Below are 24,212 nucleotides of genomic sequence, written 5' to 3'. Positions count from 1 at the left end.
TCTTTTGAAACTCTCCAATGACCTTTGGGAAACCAAGTTTACAGCCCACCAGTTTGGCTACTTCTGTGACTGACTTCCGTGGTCCCCCCGAAGACAATGGCAAGGGGTGGGGGGAGAAGTAATTGGGCTGCGCCTGCTCGCCCTTAAACCCAGGTCCCGACTGTGGGTGTGTGTGGTTGGGGGTCCGCGTCCCCTACCCGGGGCCCCCGGCCGGCTGCCCGTTTCCTGCCGGGTTTCCTGTCCAGCAGCCGGCCAGCCGGGCGCGGGCAGGAAAGGATGCGCTGCCCAGAACAGGCGGGGCAGCGCCAGCGGGCTCGCGGAGGCCCCCCGCCCGCCGGGGGCCGCCCCCCCCGCGCCGTCGGGGGCGGGCCCGAGCGGGGCGGGGCTGCGGGAGCCACGCGCGGAGCGTCAGGGCGCAGTCCCGGGACGCGGGCTGCCGCGTGCGCTGCTTCGCCGCTCCTGAGGCCGCTCGCCCGCTGCTCGCCTCGCCACCTGGCCCGCCGGCCTGCGCCGCCGCGCCCGCCAGTCCGACAGGTAAGAAGAGCCTTCCGGGAGCGACCTGGTGGCGCTTCTACCGCGGGCTCCACGGAGGCTCCTGGGACCCTGCCGCCCCACCCTCCCCGCCGCCGGGAAACACAGGTGGACCGTTCCCTCCATGCACCCGGTCCCTTTCCCTCGCTCTTTGGTGCTCGGCCCCCGGGGACACGGGTTAAAAAGATGTCATCTCCGCATTTCGGAGTCCCAAGTTCAACCTGAACCCGGCGCTGCCCTGGCGCAGGTGTGGCCGAGGGACTGAGGCTGACGGTAGAAGGGTGTTGAGTCCTAATAGTTGGAAACCCTTGACGAACGGCGTCTGGGAATCTAAGCGTTTCAGAACAGGTTTACTTCTTTCCATAAAGAAATCTTTTCTGGGATACAAACAGCATGAGATATATGTATTTCAAAACGGTCCTCATTTTAAGTGGGCTTTGTGCTGACGACAGCCGCATCACTAAATTTCTGAGCACGAACTTGACTTTCGGGCCTTGGGAAAGCTGAGCCCGTGTGGGGAGCTCACAGCCGAGAAGAGGTGAGGACGCTGCACCCGACTCATGGGACCAGGCACTGCCGACTCGGCCGAATTTATAAATATAGCCTGTTTACACGAGCTGCTTTGGAATTAGGGATTTCCTCCTAATAAATATTACTATTAGGTATTCACACGAGTGTATGCATGTTTGTCCGAAGGGACCACATCCCTTTGCTTCTTTTGTTTTTCCTTTTATTCTTTCATAAGTCAGTGGTCCCACGGACTTTAGCGTAATTCAGTTTCTTTTTCTGAAACTCTGAAGACACTGTAGGGGATACAGAAGCTGATTTCAGCGAGAACAGGGGATTTGAGCTTGGCGTCAGGCCGTTAGCCATTGAGAATATTCACAACTTCCCCCGCCCTGTAGCTGATACATTTGGAATTCGTCTGTAAACGTTTATGTACGTGAATGGTATATAGAAGGTTTTTAAAATGTATATAAAATATGCCTAAATTCTTATTTTCTCAAAATGGTTCTCAAGCCAAACATTGTAAATCGCCATTTGTGTTATTGGGAACAACCTGTTGGAAGAAAATAAGGAAGCAAGGTTTAAAAAGTAATTAAAGAAGCATGCTATCTTTTTTTTTTTAGGTAGTACTTTTTAACCCAGTATTCCATTCTGTTATGGGATGTTCTGTTAACATCTTCAAATTAGTGGTTGAGCCAGTAAAAAAAAAAAAAGTCATTTGTTTTCAAAAGCTGGAGAGCATTAAAAAAATGCATATGATGAAAACCATATTATAGTTTATAAAATAAACCAGCTTATTTTCAGGTAGGCTGGATTATTTTATAATTCTATTTCCAATCAGTTCTAAATATAGATGATCACTGTCTATATTTAGAATATTGTCTATATTTAGAATAGTACTATTTATTGCTGTCTGTTCTGTCTTACTGGTTATTTTTGTAAGAAGGAAAATGTATTATAATCACAAAGTCAGTTGTGATTAAGAACTTCTTTAAAAAATGTTTGTTGTGGAGAAGCAAGCAATTCGGGAGAAGCCAGTTCAGCTTTTGGTAGCTGGGGATTGCTTGCTTCTCCTTACTTTGGTTACTGAGTATCAGTGACTTAAAGGAAGCTGTTAATTGCCTAAGTGCCCACACTTGCCCCGGAGGTATGATGATGCTCACCTGATGTCTTTGGCCAAGTTTCCCTGTTCACGTTCAAGGAAAGGATTAGGTCAAATCTATGTCCAATTTCAACAAAACTGAATTTCCTTTTTTTGTTGTGGAGGGTGGGAGCCCTAATAATCTGCATAATTACACTTCATATCTCTGCTTCTCTTTGAGGAAGTACAATATTTCCTTTGTTCAACTGACTCCTACAGAAAGAAAGCTCATAGAGACACACCAATTTCCTTTCCATTGAATTTTTGATTATTTCAATCAGTCTTCTTAATTCCCTGAATGTCTGTCTTATCCGAAGGGATGTGACATATATATATTTGGAGTATAATATACTTATTAAAGATAGATTAACTGTGGATAATGGGGGAATGTAAACATTAAGAAAATATATATTTGGTTATGTTCAGTGCCCCATAGTTTACTAGACTCAAGTATGGAAAAAAAAAAACTAGCATATGAATGCCCTGCATCCTATTTGTTGTCTAATAGTCTATATCAAAGTAAGTGCTTCTTCCCACAAATCATTCTGAACCACTGGCCATCAAGGTCTTTCCTGCCCTCCTAGGTGGCCTGGGAAGATTGCTACATGAAATCATCTATCTCCTGATACATGCCAACAGCAATGAGTGTTGGAAGACTGACAGAAGATGATAGCTTGTTGTTTATCTGTTTTCTCTTTTGAGTGCCCTAACCAAGGAGTCAGGGCCATATGGAGTTCACATTTAATTGCAATACTTTGGGTATCTTTTTTTTTTTTTAAGATTCGATAGTTTTGATATAGCTCCTAGGCATTAAGAAATGAAGCAATCCAGATAACACACCAGTTGTGCAAGAAAGACAGTGTTAATAAACCCATTTGTGAAAGCAAGGCAGGTCTACACAGCATGATGCAAAATGAAAAATCTTAGTAAGCTGATCAGTGTGAAATGCCAAGCATTTAAATATGTGAAGATAGATTTTCCAGATTGGCTATCAGCTTTGATGAAACTAAACAAAGAATAACTAACTCTCCACTTAAGGACCTGCTGTAGAGATTAAGAGACTTGGTGTTTGCAAAGATAATCTTGGTGTTGGGCAGACCTGAATGTTCTTAGCAGGTGAGCTGTATTGGAAGGAAAGGGATATGTACAATTACAGATCACTTCCCAGGGGGAACGTTAATGTCCTTGCTGTTTTCTTTTCAGTATTAACTAGGAAGTTTGACTTCTGAGAATGGTTTTGTCATTTCAGGATTACTATTTTATGAATCACATTGAACAGAGCCAACATTTTTTTGAGGTTCTAATTTCAGGTGTTCTTGAAAAAAAAATTCACAATTTGGATGTGAGAAAGGACATGAGGAGACCAAGGACCTGGGATTTTGCTGATCAGAATGAAACAAATGTTGAAAGACTTTTCAAATCTATTGTTGATGGTGCTCTGTGACTATGGTGAGTGTTGTGAGTGTACTTCATGCTGTGGGTACCAATGAGCAAACATAAATGTGAAGTTTGTAAATGCATTGATGTTAATGACCCTACATGAAAGAGGCAGGCAGGGACTACAGTGCAGTGCCTTTTAAACTGTGATTCTTGCAACCCTGGGTTCTCTTAAGGTTCTGCATTTTTAATTCAAATTTAACTCTAAATGTATTTTTAAGTCTTTAAAAAAAATCTAACTCATTTCACAAATTGGAGACAAGCATGTTGCCCTGAGTTCTTTTTGATTGAGTTCCTAGTATTTCACTATTATACATTAAACTGATCACTCACACACATGCATGAAGTGATGTATTATATATTGGGGTTCTACATCAGATTTCACTTGACAAGTATTTGCTGCTAGAATATCTTTGGAATGAATCTGAATTTCAGTCCTTGCCAGTTGTGTGCCTTAGGCTACTTTCTAAATCTCTTTCAACCTTAGCAATGATATTGACTTCACAGGGTTGTGATGCATGATAAAAAAAGAAATAAAAAATGTGAAACATAGTGAATGTCTAAGCACATAGTAGGTGCTTAATGTTAGTTTTCTTCATTCAGTTTGATTCATCTAAAAATTGAGTTCATTCTTCAGAGTTTTATGCAACTAATAAACCAATAGACTCAAACATATAATACCCACTGGTTTTTTTTGATTATTTCTAAATATTTCATAGACATCTAAGCATTTGATGGTATAAAAGTGGAAATTGTTTTCAAATTGATGAAGAAATTATCATCCAAGAAACAGAGGATCCTGGCTCATATAATACCAGTTAGATGGACCAGTCTGTGTAACTGTTCCTTTTGTCCAGCGAATCTCCCCCCTCAGTCTTTTATTTTTTAAGAAGTTTGTTTAAACCACAAGACACTTGATTTGCAGAAAACCAATCTGGGATTCATTTCTTTTAAAGTCCTGTATCCCTACTTAAAAACAGATTGCTCTACATATAATAGCCTCATACACAACATTTATAAAAGGGTACTTTGTTTCATAATGATAAAGACATCAAAGTTTTCCATTTAAACAGTCTGCAAGGATGTTTGTTATTGCTGAGAGCAAAGTATCTTACTGGAATATAAAAATAAAAGCTGAGCATAAAGTAGAGCATAGAAGGTGAGTGCAAAGGCTACTAGTGGAAAAAGTGGGATTTTCATAGACCTGTTTTTTTCCCCCTACTCCATTTGATACTGATCAAAATATACCCTTACCAGTGAGTTTTTTTTTTGTAAAGCAACATGCTTATATTGAAACGCCAGTTCCTTTAAATACAACAAAGAAATGGTGAGAGAGGAAATGCAAGAACAGAGAAAATACACTGTAGTAGTCAGGATGTGGTACAACCAAATTGTAGCTTTCTGGATGAGAATGTATTCTTGCCTCTAAAAACAGGAGTTGGAGAAGAAAGCAGCAGGTTCCCTCTTCAGTGCACACTTTCTATCTGCTGCTGTTGGACCCATCAGTTATATCTTTTTCCTCCATTTCCAGTGGGGCATGTATGTCTCTTTCATTGACTGGCTGCCCGTCAAATCTGATCAGCCTCGTTGATAACCCTGTCACTGGCAATACAGTTTCATTAGTTACCTAAGTGCTGTATGTCTGTTAGTCTTAAAATGTATTCACAGAACCATTCTGCCCCATCAGATGCAAATGAAAATGTTCTCAGTCCTGACTCCTTCCCTGGGCTGCAGTGAGCTCTTCAGCCACCTGTTCACAGAAGGGTACCCAGTCCACTCTGAACCAGCACACGAGCTGCACCCAAAGCAACCACCTTCCTCAATTTTCAGTTGCCTACACCCAAAAGGGGGTATCCCTCAATTTCTGTATCAACTAAGTTAAAAAAAAAAAAAGAACTTTATCCTACTGTGGTTTTCAAGCAAATGGTGTTTAAGCATTCAGTTCTATCCAACTTTTATATATTTTATTTCATCTCATCTTAAATAAGAAATGGATGAACAGCTCAGCTCATTAAAACAAACTGACCTTTATGTGCCAGCATTTTCATGCGTTGATTCTAATAATCATTGATTGAATATATGTAAGGGTATATTTAAAGACTGTCAGGGGGAAGGTATAGCTCGAGTGGTAGAGTGTGTGCTTAGCATGCACAAGGCTCTGGGTTCAATCCCCAGTATCGCCATTAAAAAAATAATTAAATAAATAAACCTGATTACCTCCCCCACCAAAAACCACTCAAACAAAACCAAAATTAAGGCTGTCAACTCATGTGACCCATTGAGGTCCTTTGGACTTATGAAATTTATGCGTTATTATTATATTAATATACCATTGTGTTGTATTATATCATTATGTACATATAAGAAGACTAATAAATTCATACTTACATATGTTGTTTTTCAAACCAAAGGGCCCTGCAGTTCCTTAAATCTAGAATGTTTCTTGCCCTAGCTACGGCCAGCTGATTGTTGCATTGCCAAATTCTGTCTCTTTTGATATGTATTTGGATAGGGTTCAACATAGAAACAAGGATTCTTGTGTGTCTGCTTTCTGCTCTTTACTTCGGCGACTCTGATGGGTCTCTTTTTAGAAAAAAGATATGATTGAGCCTAAGTGAGTGGTACTTGTGGGCGAGCACTCATCTTTCCTACTAGGCCAACAACAGTTACTGTAACGTCATTAAAATCACCAAGGACAAGCTTAGCGTTTCCATAAACGTTCACTCTGTCCCTTGGATAACACATGCAGAATAGAATGTTAGCATTTCTTAGTCATCTAAAAATGTCTGCCTCATACAAATGGAAGGCACTGGTTCCTTTACTGGTGACATGGCTTAAGCACTTGTCTTGAATATCAGAAAATAGTCACAAGTTCAATTGGTCATTGAACAACGTGGGGTTTAAGAGCAGAGTTCATCTTCTGCATAGGAGGAAATCCTGGTGTAACTTACAGCCGGCCCTCCGTGTCTGCTTTTCCTCTATTTCTGCATTTTGCATCTGTGGATTCAACCAACCACAGATCGACTAGTAGTGTAATATTTACTATTGAAAAAAATCTGCATGTAAGTAGACCCATGCAGTTCAAACCCACATTGTTCAAGAGTCAACTGTGTATTTAGGGTCTTCCATTTTTAGTAATCTAGAGCGGTGTGTACTGCATCATTTAAGTCAAGCTTTCTCTTACTTCACTGTAAGTCCATTTCCCCCAAATACCTTAACACTACAGTATGACTAAAGGGAGAAAAGCGAAGTGTTGAGATTTTTATCTTAAGAATTTTCAGGTGTTACTCTTTTCATCACAGATATAATACATTATTGAATATTATGGATTCAGAGCATTTATCACTAATTCATTATTTTAAATGTAACCCCATTTAAAGATGAAGAAACAAAGCCACTTTAGAATGGAAACAGCCCAGGGTCTAGCTCCCAGGGTCAGCACTCGGCATCCTTTCATATCACCCTTGGCTCAGTTCAAACTTCTCTTGTGTCTCAAATGTTGTTTTCATTGATGTCACCAAAATAGTACTGCTCAGATACATCTTTTTAAAACCCACTCTGACCATTTCCTTTCAGTTCTTGGAGAAGCTGAATATCTCCTCTTGGGGCAGCCGGGCCATGTAGCGCTAAGCAACAGCACAGTGTCTGTGGATTTCCAGTATTTTGATGGTGCCAATGGGACACTGAGGAATGTCTCGGTCCTGCTGTTGGAGGCCAACACCAATCAGACTGTTACCACCAAATACCTCTTGACCAACCAGTCCCAGGGGACGCTCGAGTTTGAGTGCTTTTATTTCAAGGAGGCCGGCGACTACTGGTTCACGATGACTCTGGAAGCGACAAACAGCAGCACGCCAGGCCCCTGGCGGGAGCAGAGCGCCTTTCTGAAGGTGGAATGGCCCGTCTTCCACATTGACCTGAACAGGACATCCAAGGGTGCAGAAGGCACCTTCCAGGTGGGGCTTTTTACAAGTCAGCCCCTGTGCCCATTCCCCGTGGACAAGCCCGACATCTTGGTGGATGTCATCTTCACCAACAGCCTGCCTGAGGCGAGGCTGAGTCAGGGACAGCCCCAGGAGATAAGAGCCAGCAAGCGGGCGGAACTCTCTCAAGGTCAGTGGGTTGAGTTTGGCTGTGCATCCGTGGGGCCCAGAGCCTTCGTCACCATAGTGCTGAAGTTGCTCGGCCGAGACTCGGTCATTACCTCCACGGGCCCCATTGACCTGGCCCAGAAATTCGGATACAAACTGGTGATGGCGCCGGAACTCACGTGTGAGTCTGGGGTGGAGGTGATGGTGCTACCCCCGCCATGCATCTTCGTCCAAGGGGTGATTACCGTCTTCAAGGAAGCCCCCAGACGCCCTGGGGAAAGGACCGTTCAGCTGGCTGAAAACAGCCTGACCTTGGGAGAGAGGCGAACAGTATTCAACTGCACTTTGTTTGACATGGGGAGGAATAAATACTGCTTTGACTTTGGCGTTTCAAGCAGAAGCCAGTTTTCCGCAAAAGAGGAGGAGTGCATGCTAATTCAGAGAAATATAGGTTGGTATTGAGATTTAAAAATAATTTTATTGAATTGGTGCCTTCATGCAATCAAAATTATTGAGTATAAGTGAATTTGATTGTCTGTGAACTGTACCGTCATTTTTATGGTTCACTCCTCATAATGTCCCGAATGACATTAGCATCCTTGTCTGAAAATGAAGAATACTGGTAAGCATACCCAGCTCACTGCTGCTTAACCTCTCCAGGTCTCAGTTTCCCCATCAATGAAGTGGGGATAATAAGAATATCTGCCTCAGAGAGTTCTGAGCATTGAGTGAAATCAGTGTGTACAGTTCTTAGTATAGTGTCTGGCATATGGGAAGGACTCTAAACGTCAGCGATTATTACGTTGTATTTTAAAAACTATGTTATTGCATCATATGGCAAGTCCATGGCAGATATGACCAGAATTCAGAGCTAAAACTCCAACTGTATCTAGTAGCGTCCCACTTCCTCGAGGTGAGCCTGTCTCGTTCTTTGACATCCTTCATTATAAGAATGCAGCCTCTCTAGTGAGATTTCAAAGGAAGATTTCTAAGAACTTCTTCAGACTCTGAGTTCCTTGCATAATGCCCTGCCTAATCACAAAGAAGTCGGGTTATTACAATTCCATCCATGCCCCATGCTCCTCTTTGCATTTCTTTCCCTTTTCCTGGGTGTAAGCCTGGTCTTGGCAAGAGGTTAACCCGGCAGAGATTGTCTGGCTCACTACACGTGCTCTTACCTACAACCCCACTAAGCCCAGGGCTCCCAGATGGTCCAAGCCTCCAAGCATCCAAATTCACCCACTTCTCTTTAGAAGTCCCTCTTCCTTGACTCTCTCCCCACCCACTGGCTGCTTCCTGCTTGCACTTGCCTCTCCAGCCGAGATCCCATGGCCCAACCCTTTAATCACTCTCCTACCCACACTCTAAACTCCTCACCCTGTCGTCCTTCCCATGCACCCGCCGGGCACACCCCGGCTCTGTGTGGACCCTGCCAGCCACCCGCCCACTGCTCCCAGGCCGACTGGGGCCACTGTGGGTGGATCATGCCTGCACCCTCAGCGGGGCCAGTGAGGGGCCCTGGCGCTGGTGCTCCCGTCCTCAGCTCTTTCAGCCCCTCTCTCCTTGGGCCTCCCCTGCCCCTGGCTCATTCTCAGAGCTGACTGGCTCCCATCACTCAGAGCAGCTGGAAGCCATCAGGTGTGAGCTTCCTCACCCTCCACCAAAATACCTGTGAGCCTGAGGCCTCCGTTGCATTTTCTTCCCTCCTTTCCTCTCACCAGGGAAGCAGTGTCAGTGCTCCAGTATCAGGTCAACCCTCCCCTCCACTGCCGATCCCAGCCCCTCAGCTCTCTCAGGGACCTTCTGTTAATCATTATCCCCTCCTCTTCTCTGTCTCAGCTTTGAAATGTACTCAGTTATCTCACCTGAAAGCAAAACAAAATCGCCCCTCATCCCCCTGTTCTCCTCAAAAAACACCCTCTTTTTTTCATCTTCCTTTTACAGCCCTGTTTCTTGAAAAAGTCACCTGTACTTTGGGATTTAGTTCTTAACTCACATTTCACTTTTCAACCCCCTCCTAACTCACCCCCTTCCCCTGAAAATGCTGTCACTAAAACAGCCAGCAAACGGCTTCCAGGTCCCCAAATCTGGGGGACACTTTCCATCCGTATCTGCGTTGACCTTGATTCTGTGACAGCACACTCACCTTGTCCACCTCCTGCCTCCCTGGCTGTTCCTTCCTGTCTCCTAGCCAGCCAGCTCCACCGCCCTATCTCATCTCTTAAGTGCTGGACTTCTGCCTCTTATACTAGAACCTCTGCATTTCTTTATCTACACACTTGCTAAGTGATTTCTGTCCGGATGCTCATGACTCCAGACTGGCATCTCTCCCCTGCATCCGAGTGCTGAACAGTTGTCATCCCTCAGATGTCTCCCAGGCACCTCAAAAGCAGCACACCTGTTACTGGACTCATCATCTTACCCCCTAAACCATTCATCTCATTGTTAAAACCAAAAGCCCAGGAGGATTCCTCTTCTTCACCTCCTGTGAGTAGTAAGTCACTAGTCCTATGGATTTCATCTCTTCCAGAGAATCTCTGACTGTCTGAATCTGTCCATGTCTCCCCAGTTCCACTGACACCACTTGGTTTAAGCCTCCATTATCTTCCACCTGGACTCTGGCAACAGATTCCTAACCGGCTCCCTCGTCCCATCCACATCATCCTCTCACTGCAGCCAGAGAGGGATTGCTGAAAATTCAGGTCAGCTGAGGCTGTTCTCTTGCTTAAAATTTACCAATCACCTCACCTGACACCTCACTCTTATGAAGATGAGAATCCATACAGCCCTCCGTGGCCGGGCTGTTCCCCAGCAGTCACCATCCAGGGGCTGGAGACTGGGAAACCCTCCTCCCACCTTTACTAGTTGACATGAGCCCATCCCCCAGGTCTTCTCCTGGGTTCCTCCCTGGCCGGAAGCTGGCACACACCCTTCATTCCTCTTTCATGGCATTTGTCACTTCTGTCATAGCTTGTTCAGTGTCTTTCTCTCCAGGTCCCCACTCCAGCCCCTCCCCCAGATTGGAGAAGTTCATTTGGTGGCAAAAACCAACTTGTACTGCCATTTATGAAGCTATTTATGATCTTTATTCAACCCACTTTTTTCCACCTGGCACAGGAGAGTTGCTTAATACATGTTTTTTAAAGTGAAAATTAAACTACAATGTGGCTAGTCTCAGCTAAGTATCAGCGGAAAAACAGTTATGTTAAACTAACCATTCAAGATATGCTTGCTTTTTCAAAAGAAGTTATTGTTAAAAGGAAAAAAAATTCTAATTGAATTTAATGGAAGCAAGCCAAGGGGAGTAAAGGAATTGGGAGCGTTTGATGAAAGATCTTGGGAGCGGGAGGTCTCTCTTGTTGGTTCTCCAAGCTGTTGGGCTTCCTGCAGACCCTTCCACTCAGCATCTAAAGACTGGGTTTCCCGCAGCAGCGGGGAAGACCCTGGGAAGGGGCAGGACAGGGAGTGGTGCTCTGTGTGCAGGCCAGGGTGGTCGGGGCTCCCTGCGGGGCTGCGGCAGCCAGGCACGGCTGGACGGTAGGGCTGGGAGCAGAGCCCCAAGCAGCTCAGTGTCCCCGGACACCCCAGATCCCTGCGTGGCCGCCGTTTGTCTGGTCGATGGAATTTATGCTTCTGATCGGAACCTCGGTGCCTTTCCTTTTTTTTTGGTGTAAACGTTTATGACTGAATCGAGTTCTCTTTTCATTTTCCGTTTAGATGGACAGCTCTGACCAGCAAAGACTGTCTTTTTTGCCAAATGGCATCATTGAACCCACTGTGACGTGTGAGCCACTGACTCACAATGAATTTCTCATTAGATCCTTTTGAAAGGGGATAATGGGTTTGATATTAGGACCTTAAAAAGGTAAATAATAATTTATAGCCAATATATAATGTTGCCCCAAATGATTATTTATGATCTTCATTTTTCCTACTTAGAGTGAATGTTCGTTCATATGTTTCTCTGCAGAAATGTTATGTGTGTGGTTATGGGATATTGCTGGGGGAGTGTTGATAACATGCAGAAAGCTAAATTGAGAAATTCTCGATTCTGAACTTACCTGCTCCAAGCGTGTCGGATAAGGGATGATGGACCCTGTATCTCAAGGCAAAATATATAGTTAGGGCAAAGTTGAGAATTAATTAATAGAGGGTAAAGTTCATAATCACACAGGTTTTTTTTTTAAACTTAGGTTTTTTTACAAATAAAAATGATATTTATTTAATGCAGTTTTCTTGATAATTTAAATTTGTTGGCCATCTTCTTGTTTCTCTGATTAGATGGTCTTGTTTTTCTTTCATAATGTAACTGGAACAAGAGCTTTTACCAAGAATAGGAGTGCTGCCATTCTGTCATTTTCTTCTTCTTTTTTTTTTAAATTTTTTTAATGGGAAGGGGGAATTAGGTTTATTTATTTTTGTAACAGAGGTACTAGAAATTGAACCCAGGACCTCATTCATGCTAGGCATGCGCTCTCCCACTGAGCTGTGCCCTCCCCTCTTCATTCTCTTCTTATTTGCAGGTGCTCAGGTATCATCTTTAATTCTTTGCCAGAATCTTTTTAAGCCATTTGTCCACCTAGTTAGTTTACCTAAAACAGAACATACGATTAAAAACATGAATATAAGCAGGCCTTTGGATGCTTCAATATGCCACAGTTTTCTGAAAGTGAATGAACCAGTAAAGCCTTCCACCTGGTGGGACACCTGCTTTTCCTTCGGGATTTTTTTAAGACCAGCGGACATACTGTATGTGACCATCTGACATAATCAAGCCAACATTTATATAGTGATTACTTTGCGCCAAGAACTCTCCTAAGTGCTTTATGAATAGTAACCTATTTAATCCTCATTATAACCCTATGAGTTAGGTTTATTATGTTGTCAGTTTTATAGGGGAAGAAATGGAGGCACAGAAAGGTTAAGTAACTTCTCCAGGTCAGTGGTTGGTAAGCGACTTCACCACCGTTGGTGGTTAGACTGGCCTGAGCATTTTACTGTTTTCACTGTTCTGTGCTGCCTCCCGTACATTCAACTGATAATCTATATATTAAACAATAGGAAGCTTTTAGATCGAAAAAACGTTCCAGTATTTTCCTCCTCATCTCACTGGTTCATCTTGTGCTGCCCACTCCTCTGGAAAGACACGTAACCCACTTGGAGCCCAGTGGCCCAGGCATGAGCATGACTGGTCTGATGTGAGTGAGCCTTGTGCTGGGCCTTGAAAATCTGGACTGGTGGTCCAGGTGCCTTTGCTCCCACTGCTGCTTCTGGCTACTCACTCATGTCTATAGTATTTTCTTATAAGCATCTGTTTTTAGTTACTTTAGCCTCTTGAGCAAAATGTCTTGCAGATGTGACTATTTCATAGTCTGTATTCCTTCAGATATTCTTGGGAGTGGAAACAAACCTCCCTTTTCCTATTCCAGACAAATCTGGCAAGTGGCCTGAAAGGCATTTATCCTCACCAAACAGGTTTGTTATGTAGTGGGAGTACATGTATGGACATCTGACCAGGACAACACAAAACAAAACAGCCTTTCATTCATAAAGTTGGACTATTTAGAATATGGGTCACCTTACGTTCATTTCTAGTTCATGAACTACAGCTATCAAGTGAGTTCCCATTCTGCCAAGTATGAACAGAGATCTTCAGGGAACAAATAGGATTACTTAAGGCATTTGTTAAGTTTTGCCTGATTAAATTTGTTCATTGCTTTATTTGAGTAATTTCCCTTGTTTCCTGTTTGTTTAATATGGTTTAGAAATGAAAGGACATAAAACATAGTTTAAGTGTTTATTTTTTGTTGTCGATGAGCCTACCACCCATGATTTTACTTTCAAAGGAAAAAGACACATTTCAAAATGAGATTTTTTTGACATTAAGATTGATGCTTTTATCAAAACTTTCATTTTTTTTTTCTGGCTCCCACAAATGGGAGCCAATAAGAAAAAGACCAATGCTCTGTCTTTTTATTTTTATTCTTGGATAATAAAAACATTCTTGGATGCTAAAAATTTCAAATAAACAAAGGGGATACAGTGAACACAGATTCATGTTCCCCGTATGTTTTAGTTTGACAAATGACTTTATGTATTGAAATAAATTATATCTATATAATTTTTAAAAAGAGTTAAGAAAGAATAACAAAAGGACTCTTAGCTTTTGTAATTCTACCTTTTGTGGTCTTAAATATGAGCCCAAGAGAAGGATAAGCTATAAGTTGACTTAATTTTCCATTTAGATTTTACACTAGTAGAGTTCCCAGTAGACTTTTCAAAAATAAATCACAATACTTTTAACTCAGAGAGACTGACCATGAGCTTCCCAAAGCTTTTCATCCCTGGGAGCTTAGTGTCTGAATAGCTCTGAAGCTTGAGGACAAAGCTGGCTTGTTATTCTGCCATTTGAGGACCTGAGGGTGATCTGGGAGGCACAGAACCAATATTGTGTTCATTGGGACCTCTGGATGGAACATAGTTACCACACCTCGGTTGATGTTGGTCCAGGATACTGGTTTGTAATGAGTGCTCCCACCCTTGTGAAAATCCCAGAGACTTTTAATTGCTATAAAGAACTCATATTCCATGACTCACTCCAAAGATTGCACCACTTGGCTCACCTGAGAATGTGTCAGCTCTGCATGTTTTTGTAGTGCTTTGTACACCCTTGACTCCATTATGAGTTTTTGTCCTTAATGATGAAGAGAGACTTTGGGGCAGAGGATATTTTGGTGCCTAGCATGGATGTGATCTGATGGGTGTTGGGGTTGGATGTGTGCTGACAGAGAAGGGACTTAGGATAATAATTTATAGGAGGTTCTTCATTTATCCTGTCTGGCAGTGATTACATACATGCTTGGAAGAGAAGTTTACATTTGTCAATCAGTAATTATTGTTCTGGGAGTGTTTTGTATATATTTTGAAGCTCTGGTGTTAGGCACATTTCCCGTTTCGGGTCGTTAAGGCTCCTTGCTCAATTGACCATTTTATTATTATATAACATCCCTCCTTATACCTGGTAATGCTCCTTGTTCTGTAGTCTACTCTGATGTTAAAATAGCCACTCCGGTTTTCTTTTGGTTAATGTTCACAAGGGAAAACTTCGCTCATCCTTTTACTTTTAACCAATAGTGTATTTGCATTTAAAGTGAGTTTCTTTTGAACAGCATGTAGTTGGGTCATGCTTTTTTATCCAATCTCACAATCTCTGTCTTTTCATTGTTGTTTAGATTATTTATATTTAATGTAATCATTATATGGTTAGATTAAGATCTACCATCTTGGTAGTTTTGTATTTTTTCCTGTCTCTTCTTTCTTTTTTTTTTTTTTTTAACATTTTTTATTGATTTATGATGTTTCTTTTTCTTCTTTTTTTCTGCCTTCTTTTAGATTAATTGAATATTTGTTATAATTTACTTTAACCACACTATTGGTTATTGTTTATACCATAAAATGTTTTTAAGTGGTCATCCTAGCGTTTACAGTATACATCTTTAATTACTCTGAGTTTACCTTCAAATAATGTATATTGCTTCACATGTAGTGTAAGGACCTATAACAGTACAATCCCAATTCTTTCCTTCCATTCTTTGTTATATATTTTACTTTATGGATGCTGTAAACACAGAATGAGCATTTAGAAATAAGAAAAAGTTAATTTTATCTTTTCCTCTATAAATGCTATTTCTAGCACACTTCATTTCTTTATACAGATGCAAATTTTTGTCTGGTATCATATTCCTTCTGCCTGAAGGATTTTCTTTTAGCATTTCTTATAATGAAGGTCTGTTGGCAGTTAGTTCTATTAATTTTCATTTGTCTGAAAAAGCCTTTATTTCTCCTTCATTTTTGAAAGATATTTTCACTGGATATGGAATTTGGGGTTAGTATTTTTCTCCCTTCAGTCCTCTAGAGATGTCACTCCATTGTCTCTGGCTTGCATCATGAAAAGTGTGCTGTAATTCTCATCTTTATTCTGCTGTATTGGATGTATTTCCTGCCTTGTCCCCTCTCTCCCACCACAGCCTTCCAAGTCTTCTGTTTGTTTTTAGTTTTTTAGCAGTTTGAATATAGTGTGTCTAACTTTTTTGTTTGTTGGCTTTTTTGTGGGTATACTACTTCATGTTTTCTGAGCATCTTGGATGTAGTTTGGTGTTTTTCATTACTTTTGGAGAATTCTTGGACATTATTCTATTCTCTTTTCCTTCTAGGATTCTAGTTATATGGATGAGAAACTACTTGATACTGTCCCACAGCTCTTGGGTATTCTGTCCTGTTTCATTCTTTTTTTTTTTTTTTCCTCTTTGTGTCTGAGTTTTGGTGATTTCTATTGACCTATATTCAGATTCACTGTTCCTTTCTTCAGCTGTGTCAAGTCTACTAATGAGCCTCTAGAAGGCATTCTTTTTTTTTTTTTCTTTTTTTTTAAATTGAAGTATAGTCAGTTATAATATGTCAATTTCTGGTGTACAGCACAATGTCCCAGTCATACATATACATACATATATTCGTTTTCATATTCTTTCTCATTAAAAGTTATTACAAGATATTGAATATAGTTCCCTGTGCTATACAGAAGAAATTTTTTTTTGTCCATTTTTATATATAGTAGTTAATATTTGCAAATCTCGTAGAAGACATTCTTCATCTCTGGTACCATGCTTTTCATTTCTAGCATTCCTTTGAACTCTTTAGTTTACAACTCTCTGATGAAATTTTTCATCTGTTCATTCATCTTGTACACCTTTTCCACTAAAATCTTTAACATATTAATCATAGTTAATGTCTCTCTTCTCTGGGAGTTCCAGTATCTGAGCTACTCCGCTCTGGTTATCTTAATTCCTTGGATATTTTATTGTATTTTCTCCTTTATGTGTCTCCTAATTTGGGGTTGAAAGTTGGACATTTTATTTAGAAGTGTAGACACTGATAAATAGTATTTACGCCTGGAAATGGGCATACCCTATTTTTGCTGGGCCTTTAGTGTGGGAATTGGGTCAACAGAGTAAGGAATTGAGCTATGTTTGAGTTTTTACTTTGCTATGGCTACCTTCAGTGCATGACTGAGTTCAGCATTTTCTAACGTTACTGTATGTTTAGGGTAGGAGTTGGGTGGGAGGGTAGTAGGTTGCCAGAGGGATTTCCTCCACGCTTCAGTAGCACCCTCAACTTCGGCCTTGAGCCTGCACAGCAGAGAGGCTTTCCTGTCACTCTCGCCTCTCTCCCAGTCACAGACTCTTGTTATTTGATTCTTGGTAACTGCTAGCCTGGTGTAGAGTGGGTGTTGGATGATGGGGGTAGGAGAGCGCCTTCTTATTCTGGTTCAGCCTTAGTCTTAGGCAAGCGCTGTGCCCGAGTCTCAGGGATGGGGCCTTTGTGACAACCCTGCCCCTCACCAGTGGTAGAAGCTCGCTAATAGTCTGGACCCAGGAGTGACGGATTTTCTTCTTTTTTCCATTTCCTGATAGCACTGGGTCTCAGCTGGTGCTCTTAGAGTGACAAGGTTTCCTGCCTTGTTCCCAGTGGCTGGGGCTTTTGTTGATGGAGCAGATGGGGTGGAGGATCTGGGTGAGGTTTGTGTCTCAACAGTGCTGCTCCTTCCCACCTTGGGCCCCACCACGAGGGAGCTGCCTCTGGTCTTGTGTCTGCCCTCTGTCCTCCTTGTGAACATCTGGTGAGATCCGTGGAGAAGCGTCTCCAAGTGGGTGCAGGTTCCCCCGTGGTAGCGTGGCTCCCGGCGTTCTGTGTTCTCGCGCCAGCCCACACGAGGCTTCTGGCAGCTCATCCATTTTTGGATGACTTCTTCAACCAGCTTGGATGAGGGCTGCCATCTGCCCCAGGAATCAGCGTTTGCATCCTGCCTCTCCTTGGAGGAGCCTGGCTTTCCTTATATTTCAGGCTACTTGGTTGTCCTGTGACCTTAGCGCTCTGATGGGTTCCAGAAAGGTTGATGTTTTGTAGCTTGTTCAGCTTTGCTCTGTTGTAAGGGTAGCAGCTCTATTCCAGCTTTCCGCATCTTTGGGAATGTTCTTTTTGATTGCCCTTTCAAGGCCCGAGCTTTGAGTTTTGCTGCTTCATTTGGGTGCAGTTAAATTCTGGTTCTCAAATGAACTAGCACTAAAAGCACGGCCACTGTCCTTGCAGAAACTTGGGGACTGTGGCAGCCATGGAGCCAGTGTAGCGCCACGTGCGGGGACGGTGTCAGAGAGCGTCGCCGCCTGTGCCTCACCTCCTTCCCCTCCCGACCCGGCTGCCCTGGAATGTCCTCGGAGACCTCTCCGTGTTCCCTGGAGGAGTGCGCTGGTAGGTATCCTTCCTCCTTCGGGAGTCTGTTCCCGGAGGGGACTTGCTCAGCAGTAGAGCACGTGCTTAGCATCATGGTTCAGTCCCCAGTACCTCCACTGAAAAAAAAAAGTTAAATAAACATAATTACTCCCCCCTCAAAATAAATAAAACATACCAAAATGGAAGGGATGATCATTTCTTCCGAAGATTTTTTTTCCTACTGTATAGCACAGGGAACCATAATCAATATCTTACAATAACCTATAATGAAAAAGAATATGAAAAGGAATATATATATGTATATGTGTATAACCGAAACACTATGATGTACACCAGAAACTACCACAACATCGCAAACTGACTACACTTCTTCCGAAGATTTTTTGTTATTTCTCCCTCCTTTACTTCTCTCCACCAACATTGTGGAAAAACATCAAAAAATTCTTTTTCTCCTCTTTATCTCAGAGAAGCCCAGGGCACCACATAGACCATTACTTGTCAAAAGGGAGCAAGACACCCTGTCATATCCCCTGAGGGATCCTGTTCTTTACCAGCCCTGCCCAGGAGGAGAAGGCGGGATTTCTTCTTGCTCACCTGGAGCCTGGCCCGTCCTTCGTCCTCTACGCATCCTGAAGGCCCACACGAGTAGGCACTCACTGCGTATTTGATGTGAATGGTCTTTGGTGTGATGCTCATGTGGCTCAGTTAGGCTTGTTTCAGCCTGTGGAGCTGAACCCCATTCGTTTGCCACACGTTACAGGAAGAAAGAACCTTTGCTCTTCCCTCACACTGTCCCACCTCTGATTCACTGCCAGCTCCCTCTTTAGTTGGCCGGCCTTTGCTCTGGTCCTAACCCTTAGGTGAAGTCCTTCTGGCCAGTCCTGACTTCTTCCATTCTCCAGTTCCAGGTTGGAAGCCATCCCTTGTTCCTTGTCCCTTTGGGAGCTGGAGGAGTCAGGTGTTCTGTGTTTGGTCTCAGAGCACCTTGTAGCCAAAACCACCAGCACCTGGCAACGCCCTGACCAGTGTCCCCACCTGTGACCTTAGAAGATCCTTGCTGTCTCTCTCCTCTTTCCAGCCAGTGCTGTAGGCCTTGTTCCCTTTATTCCAGCATCCCGAGGACGTCCTCTCTTCTGTGATTTTCCCATAAAGCCGTAGACCCAGTCTCTGCTTCTAGCCCTCAGCCTGACCGTCTTCTTGCATCAGCCCTGGGCGCCACCCTGAATCTCTTCTTTCTCCAGTTTTATCTCATGCTGTCTTCTAAGGCGCTCTTCCCTGGCCACTCTTGTCAGATTCCCTTCACTTTCCACAGCTCCTTCATTGTATGACTCCTTCCTCTCCATTCTGTGCTGGCATGTTGTGTTAAGCTATTCCACCGAGAGTTCCATAACACTCAAATGGATTTGAAATCAATTGCCCCTGGCTTCTGCTGCACCTTTCAAAGGGACAACCATTTATTGACCATGTATGTTGCCAGCACTTTAAATACATTACCTCACTCAAAGTGCCCAAAGGCCCTACAAGGTTAAGGATGATTGTGCTGCACTGGGATCTTAAGAGCTTGCTGCCTGCGGGCATTTTTCTAAGTGCCTTGCACATGTGAAGTCAGCACATCATTATCTCTACATCCAGGTGAGGACTCTACAGTAGAGAGAGGGCAAGTCACCTGCCCGAGACCATAAAGCTAGAAAGCAGGGGACTAGATCTGACCTCATACTAAGCTGCTTGTCTTGAGTACTTTGCCTCTATCCACAGGCCAGTCTAACATTCTAGAAGCATCAACAACCTGGCATGAGGAATCATTTTTAAGGATATGTGGTATTATCTTCTGGCATCTTAACTCTTTAATCCCAGGTGGGAACTAGAAATTTGTACATTATACATCAGCAGGAAGGGTACATGCTATGGGCATCCCCACTTCTACTATCAGTGGTCCTCAGACAAATGCTTGTGTGGATGAAAATGATTATTTCTTCCAAGTGTCCTCTTATTTCCTGTTCGGCCTATTTTCCACTCCTTGGAAATGTAAAGATCTGTCTGCAGGCTGCTTAGCGTCAGGAAATCTCCTTCACTTCAGGTGAAAGAGGAGAGATTAGATGAGGCAGAGATGGGTGAGGTCAGCAGCTTTGGGGCTTTTCTCCAGCCTTGGTTTTGAAGGGACCCAGCCAGAGTCGAAGCTGCTGGCTGAGAGGTCCATGACGGGCATTTGCAAGGCTGCTGCCCACTGACACAGCAGCCACTGCAGGTGAAGACGTGCTGGGTCAGGAAACAAGTCTTTCATCATTCAACTGTCTTCACTGGGTTGAGAGTCTTGAGTTTTGTTTGGCTTTGAAACCATGTTTTATAAAGGTCTGGGTGAAGTTCTTCGTTCATTCAGTCCATCTTGTTCAACATGAGTGGGAGGATCCAGTTGCCCGACCACATTCTATCTGATGGGAGGTTGATCATTTTGCTATTACCTTTTTAATAATGAATCAAATAATGAATATAATATTTACTGAGTACCAGTTAGGTACAAGTTACTGTGTCTGGGGTAGGGGATGCATAGATAAGCCATATCTCTGTCTGGAAGGGGCTTATGGGAAGGTAACTCAGCAGACACACAAACAGGAGCAGCACACAGTATGATATGAAGGTGTCCACAGCTTGCTACGGAAGCTAGTGACAATCCATGCTGGGAACACCTCTGTTCTTACAGGAGGTGATACTTGAGCTGAAGTTTGAAGGCTGAGTAGGTGTCACCTGGCGAACTAGGTGAGAAAGGGAATTTTAGCAAAGGGAGCAATGATGAAAGCTCAGAAGGTTGTGGCCCATTAAGAAACCTACAGAACTGACAATAGTTTAATGTGGCTGGAGGATGATGTGTCAGGAGGGAGTGATAAATATGAGGCTGGACAGGTAGGCAGGGACCAGATCCTGAAGGCCCTTGAAAGTCTGAACCTGCGCTGTAGAGGGATCTCTCAGCTGTTAAGAGTTTCTCAGTAGCCCAGGTGAGAATTGCAGCACTGGCAGTAGGGATGCGGCGGAGAGGAGGATGCAGTGACTCTGGATGTGGCGAGTGATGGATAGAGAGGCATCAAGGATGAAACCTAGGATTCTAATACAGGCAACTGCAAGGACATCGATGCCATGCTCTTGAGATCAGACATATTGGAGGAGGTGCCGAATCCAGGGGGAAGGTGATGCATCTTGGGCATGTGGAGGTGGAGGTGGAGGTGGAGGTGTTGGTTGGGCATCAATGGAGAAAGCAGAGCTAGTGGGGCCAAGATGGGATCTGGATCTCCCAGGTTCCAAAGTTCATGTTCTTCTCTCCACAGTAGATAAGTGAGTATTATCGAGACCAAGAGAAGAAAAAGTCCCAGAAAGTGTCAGACAGTAGCCAAGGCTGCACAGCTCAAGGACTATCAAGACGGCACTCGTTTGCATTTGGCTATTAGATCATTAATGACCTCAGTAAGAGCCGTTTCACTGGAATCCTGGGGGCAGGTTGCAGGAGACAGAGGTGACGATGTGGAAGCAGTAAGTCAGCAAATGTGAACTCCTCTTCCTGTAGGTTCAGCTGGGAAGACAAGGAGCAAGATATGGCTGAGGCAGTAGTGAGAGGGTTCTGGAAAGGTCTTTTTGAAGTGAGAAGAGCTTGAGCATGTTTGTGTGACTCTGCACAAAGGAGAAGCTGGAGATAATTGGTACAGAGGGATAGTCCCCCTGCAGAAGGGCAGCCTAGAGAGCGCTTGGTGGTCTCATCTTTATAGGAAGACACTTCTGCCACTGGTTCCCTAGAGAAAGAGGGAAACAGAGGTAAGTTTAGGGGGCAGGAGAGGATGGCAGGAGAAGCTTGGGGTATATTTGCTTAATAGCTTCTAGTTTCCGTGATCTAGAAGACAGCTGAGGAAGAGGATTACGTAGGGGCTTGAGGGAAGTGGTGAGCCTTTGAGGCAGTATTGTAGGGAATGGAAGAGAGTCGCTCAGGGACTCGTGGAAGGATTTGTGAGCAGCCAGGTTTGGGCACTATCAGTACGCAGGGGTAGTGGCCTCAATGTGTATGTTGTTTTCTCCACCGGGGCTCAGGGATGGGGCGCAGCAGCTGATCATTCACGCCTGGATTTATCTGCAGAGCAGGGAAAGGGGAATTGCTCAGTATCCGAGGTCACGGAGTTCAGATTATTGGCAGGAGAGGGTTTGAGTGATGCATCCTGGGTGTAGGGACAGAAGTGAGGGCAGAAGGTAGCTGGCAGATGGAGAAAATGGAGGGGTTGGAGATACATGTAAGACCAGAAATCCTAGTCTTTGTTTATGTTACTTTAACTGCTAGAGAGTTAGAGCAAACCACTCAGAGACCTTCTACCCACGCAGAGAAAACAATACCAGAGGATACACCGCTCTTCCTTATTTTGTAGCTTTCCGGCCATCCAGTCAGTCTCCCCTCCAGCCCCAGGGTCCAGTGAAGTCCAACAACATCGTGACGGTCACTGGGATATCCCTGTGCTTGTTCATCATCCTGGCCACCGTCCTCATCACGCTGTGGCGGAAGTTCGGCCGCGCCCCCAAGTGCAGCACCCCCGCGCGCCACAACTCCCTCCACGGCCCTGGCTGCCGGAAGAACTCGGACGAGGAGAACATCTGCGAGCTGAGCGAGGCGCGCGGGAGCTTCTCGGACGCGGGCGATGGGCCGGCGGGGGGCCCGGGGGACCTGGGCATCCCTCTGACCTACCGGCGGAGTGCGCCGGCGCCCCCCGACGACGAGGCCTCGGGCAGCGAGAGCTTCCAGCCCAACGCGCAGAAGATAATCCCGCCCCTGTTTAGCTACCGCCTCGCCCAGCAGCAGCTGAAGGAGATGAAGAAGAAAGGCCTGACGGAAACCACCAAGGTGTACCACGTGTCCCAGAGCCCCCTGACCGACACCGCCATCGACGCCGCCGCCGCTGCCGCGCCCCCCGGGGACTCGGAGAGCCCGGAAGAGGCGGCCGCCGGCAAGTTCCGGATCAAATCCCCGTTCCTGGAGCCGCCCGCGGCCGGGGCCGGGGAAAGGCCCACCTCCAGGCTGGCTGTCGCCGTGTCGCCGGCCAGCTGTGCCGTCAGCCCCAGCCAGACCGTGATCCGCAAGTCGCAGATGAGGCACGCGGGCGGCAGGGGGGCGCTGCCGGAGAGGAGCCACCCCAGGAGTTCCCATTTCCGCAGGACGGCGAGCTTTCACGAGGCCAAGCAGGCCCGGCCGTTCCGCGAGCGGAGCCTGTCCACGCTGACCCCGCGGCAGGCCCCCGCCTGCGGTTCCAGGACGCACACCTGGGACCAGGCGGAAGACCGATTCCGGCCTCCGAGTCGAGGCGCTGCCCTGCTTCCGGAGAAGCTGGACCACGGCCAGGGGGCAAGTGGAACCGGTGGTGCGTTAAGCCCTCTCCCTAAATCCCACACCTTGGGGCAGCACACGAGGAAGCCAGACCTGGGGGATCGCCAGGCAGGATTCGTGGTAGGCGGGGAGAGAACGGAGCCTCACCGAGCTCGAAGGGGACCGTCCCCCAGTCACAGGAGCGTCTCAAGGAAGCAGCCGTCCCCCACCGCCCCCAAAGATAGCTACCAGAGGGTCAGTCCTCTGAGCCCTTCTCAGTGTAGAAAAGACAAGTGTCAGAGCTTCCCCGCCCACCCAGAGTTTGCCTTCTACGACAATACATCGTTCGGTCTCACTGAGGCCGAGCAGAGGATGCTGGACCTCCCGGGATATTTTGGGTCAAATGAAGAAGATGAAACCACAAGTACGCTGAGTGTGGAGAAGCTGGTCATCTAGACCGAGATCAGCCTGAGACTTAACTCAACCAGGGTTCTTTCCCCAGCCCAGGGTATCGAATGCTCACGTTGTTCTGTAGATTTTTGTGTAACTATTTGTATAGCAAGACAGAATGTGGAGAGGTGGTAACTCACATCAGTTTATGCACATGTGTTTTAATTCATAAGGAAGAAGTTATTTATCCTGAACTTTCCCCCTTATTACCCTATTTCTATTGGCTTATTACTAATAACTATGATAATAAAATTTAAACAAGAGTGAACTAGGGCTTGATCTCTCGTGAATATGAAAAAAATGACAAGATGCGACTTTGTGAAATGCTTTGAATGCTTCATTGGCAGTTCCCAGCTTAGAACAAATCTGAGAGTTTCAACTATAAGAAGGGCTGGAACAAAATAAACTTGCTAACACAAACGTGAATTGTAATTCGTTAAGT

The 24,212-nt window shown here is 44.7% G+C and overlaps 2 protein-coding genes across 3 annotated transcripts in view; both read left to right on the top strand.

Annotated features, from left to right (window-relative positions):
* The first annotated feature begins 383 nt into the window (after positions 1–383).
* On the top strand, positions 384–24,038 carry THSD1 (thrombospondin type 1 domain containing 1). 2 transcript variants are annotated; one of them, XM_031684587.2, is made up of 5 exons: positions 384–534; positions 3,490–3,628; positions 7,193–8,158; positions 17,854–18,012; positions 22,392–24,038. In XM_031684587.2, exons 2-5 carry the CDS (start codon positions 3,571–3,573, stop codon positions 23,774–23,776), a joined length of 2,568 nt encoding a protein of 855 aa, XP_031540447.2. In that variant the 5' UTR covers positions 384–534; positions 3,490–3,570; the 3' UTR covers positions 23,777–24,038. The 2 variants fall into 2 exon arrangements, with proteins under 2 accessions (XP_031540447.2, XP_072832265.1); XM_072976164.1 differs by lacking the exon at positions 17,854–18,012.
* The window catches only part of LOC102532295 (phosphatidylinositol 3,4,5-trisphosphate 3-phosphatase TPTE2-like), a 98,193-nt gene continuing 82,010 nt past the window's right edge, over positions 8,030–24,212 (top strand). The window contains exon 1 of the mRNA XM_072976165.1: positions 8,030–8,158. The gene's annotated coding sequence lies outside the window, so the exon portion shown is untranslated. The remainder of the gene's footprint in view (positions 8,159–24,212) is intronic.

The sequence above is a fragment of the Vicugna pacos genome, chromosome 14 (assembly GCF_048564905.1).
Source record: "Vicugna pacos chromosome 14, VicPac4, whole genome shotgun sequence".
NCBI classification, from domain to species: domain Eukaryota; kingdom Metazoa; phylum Chordata; class Mammalia; order Artiodactyla; family Camelidae; genus Vicugna; species Vicugna pacos.
The sequence above is the reverse complement of the archived record's forward strand: the minus strand, read 5'-3'. Positions and strand labels throughout refer to the sequence as shown.

Bases quoted from the DNA above. Each gene is read 5' to 3' on its own strand.
- THSD1 (XM_031684587.2), top strand. From the start codon at position 3,571: ATGAAACAAATGTTGAAAGACTTTTCAAATCTATTGTTGATGGTGCTC. The intron at 8,159-17,853 runs GTTGGTATTGAG...CTGTCCTTGCAG, and splicing joins GCTAATTCAGAGAAATATAG to AAACTTGGGGACTGTGGCAG. The intron at 18,013-22,391 runs GTAGGTATCCTT...CTTATTTTGTAG, and splicing joins TTCCCTGGAGGAGTGCGCTG to CTTTCCGGCCATCCAGTCAG.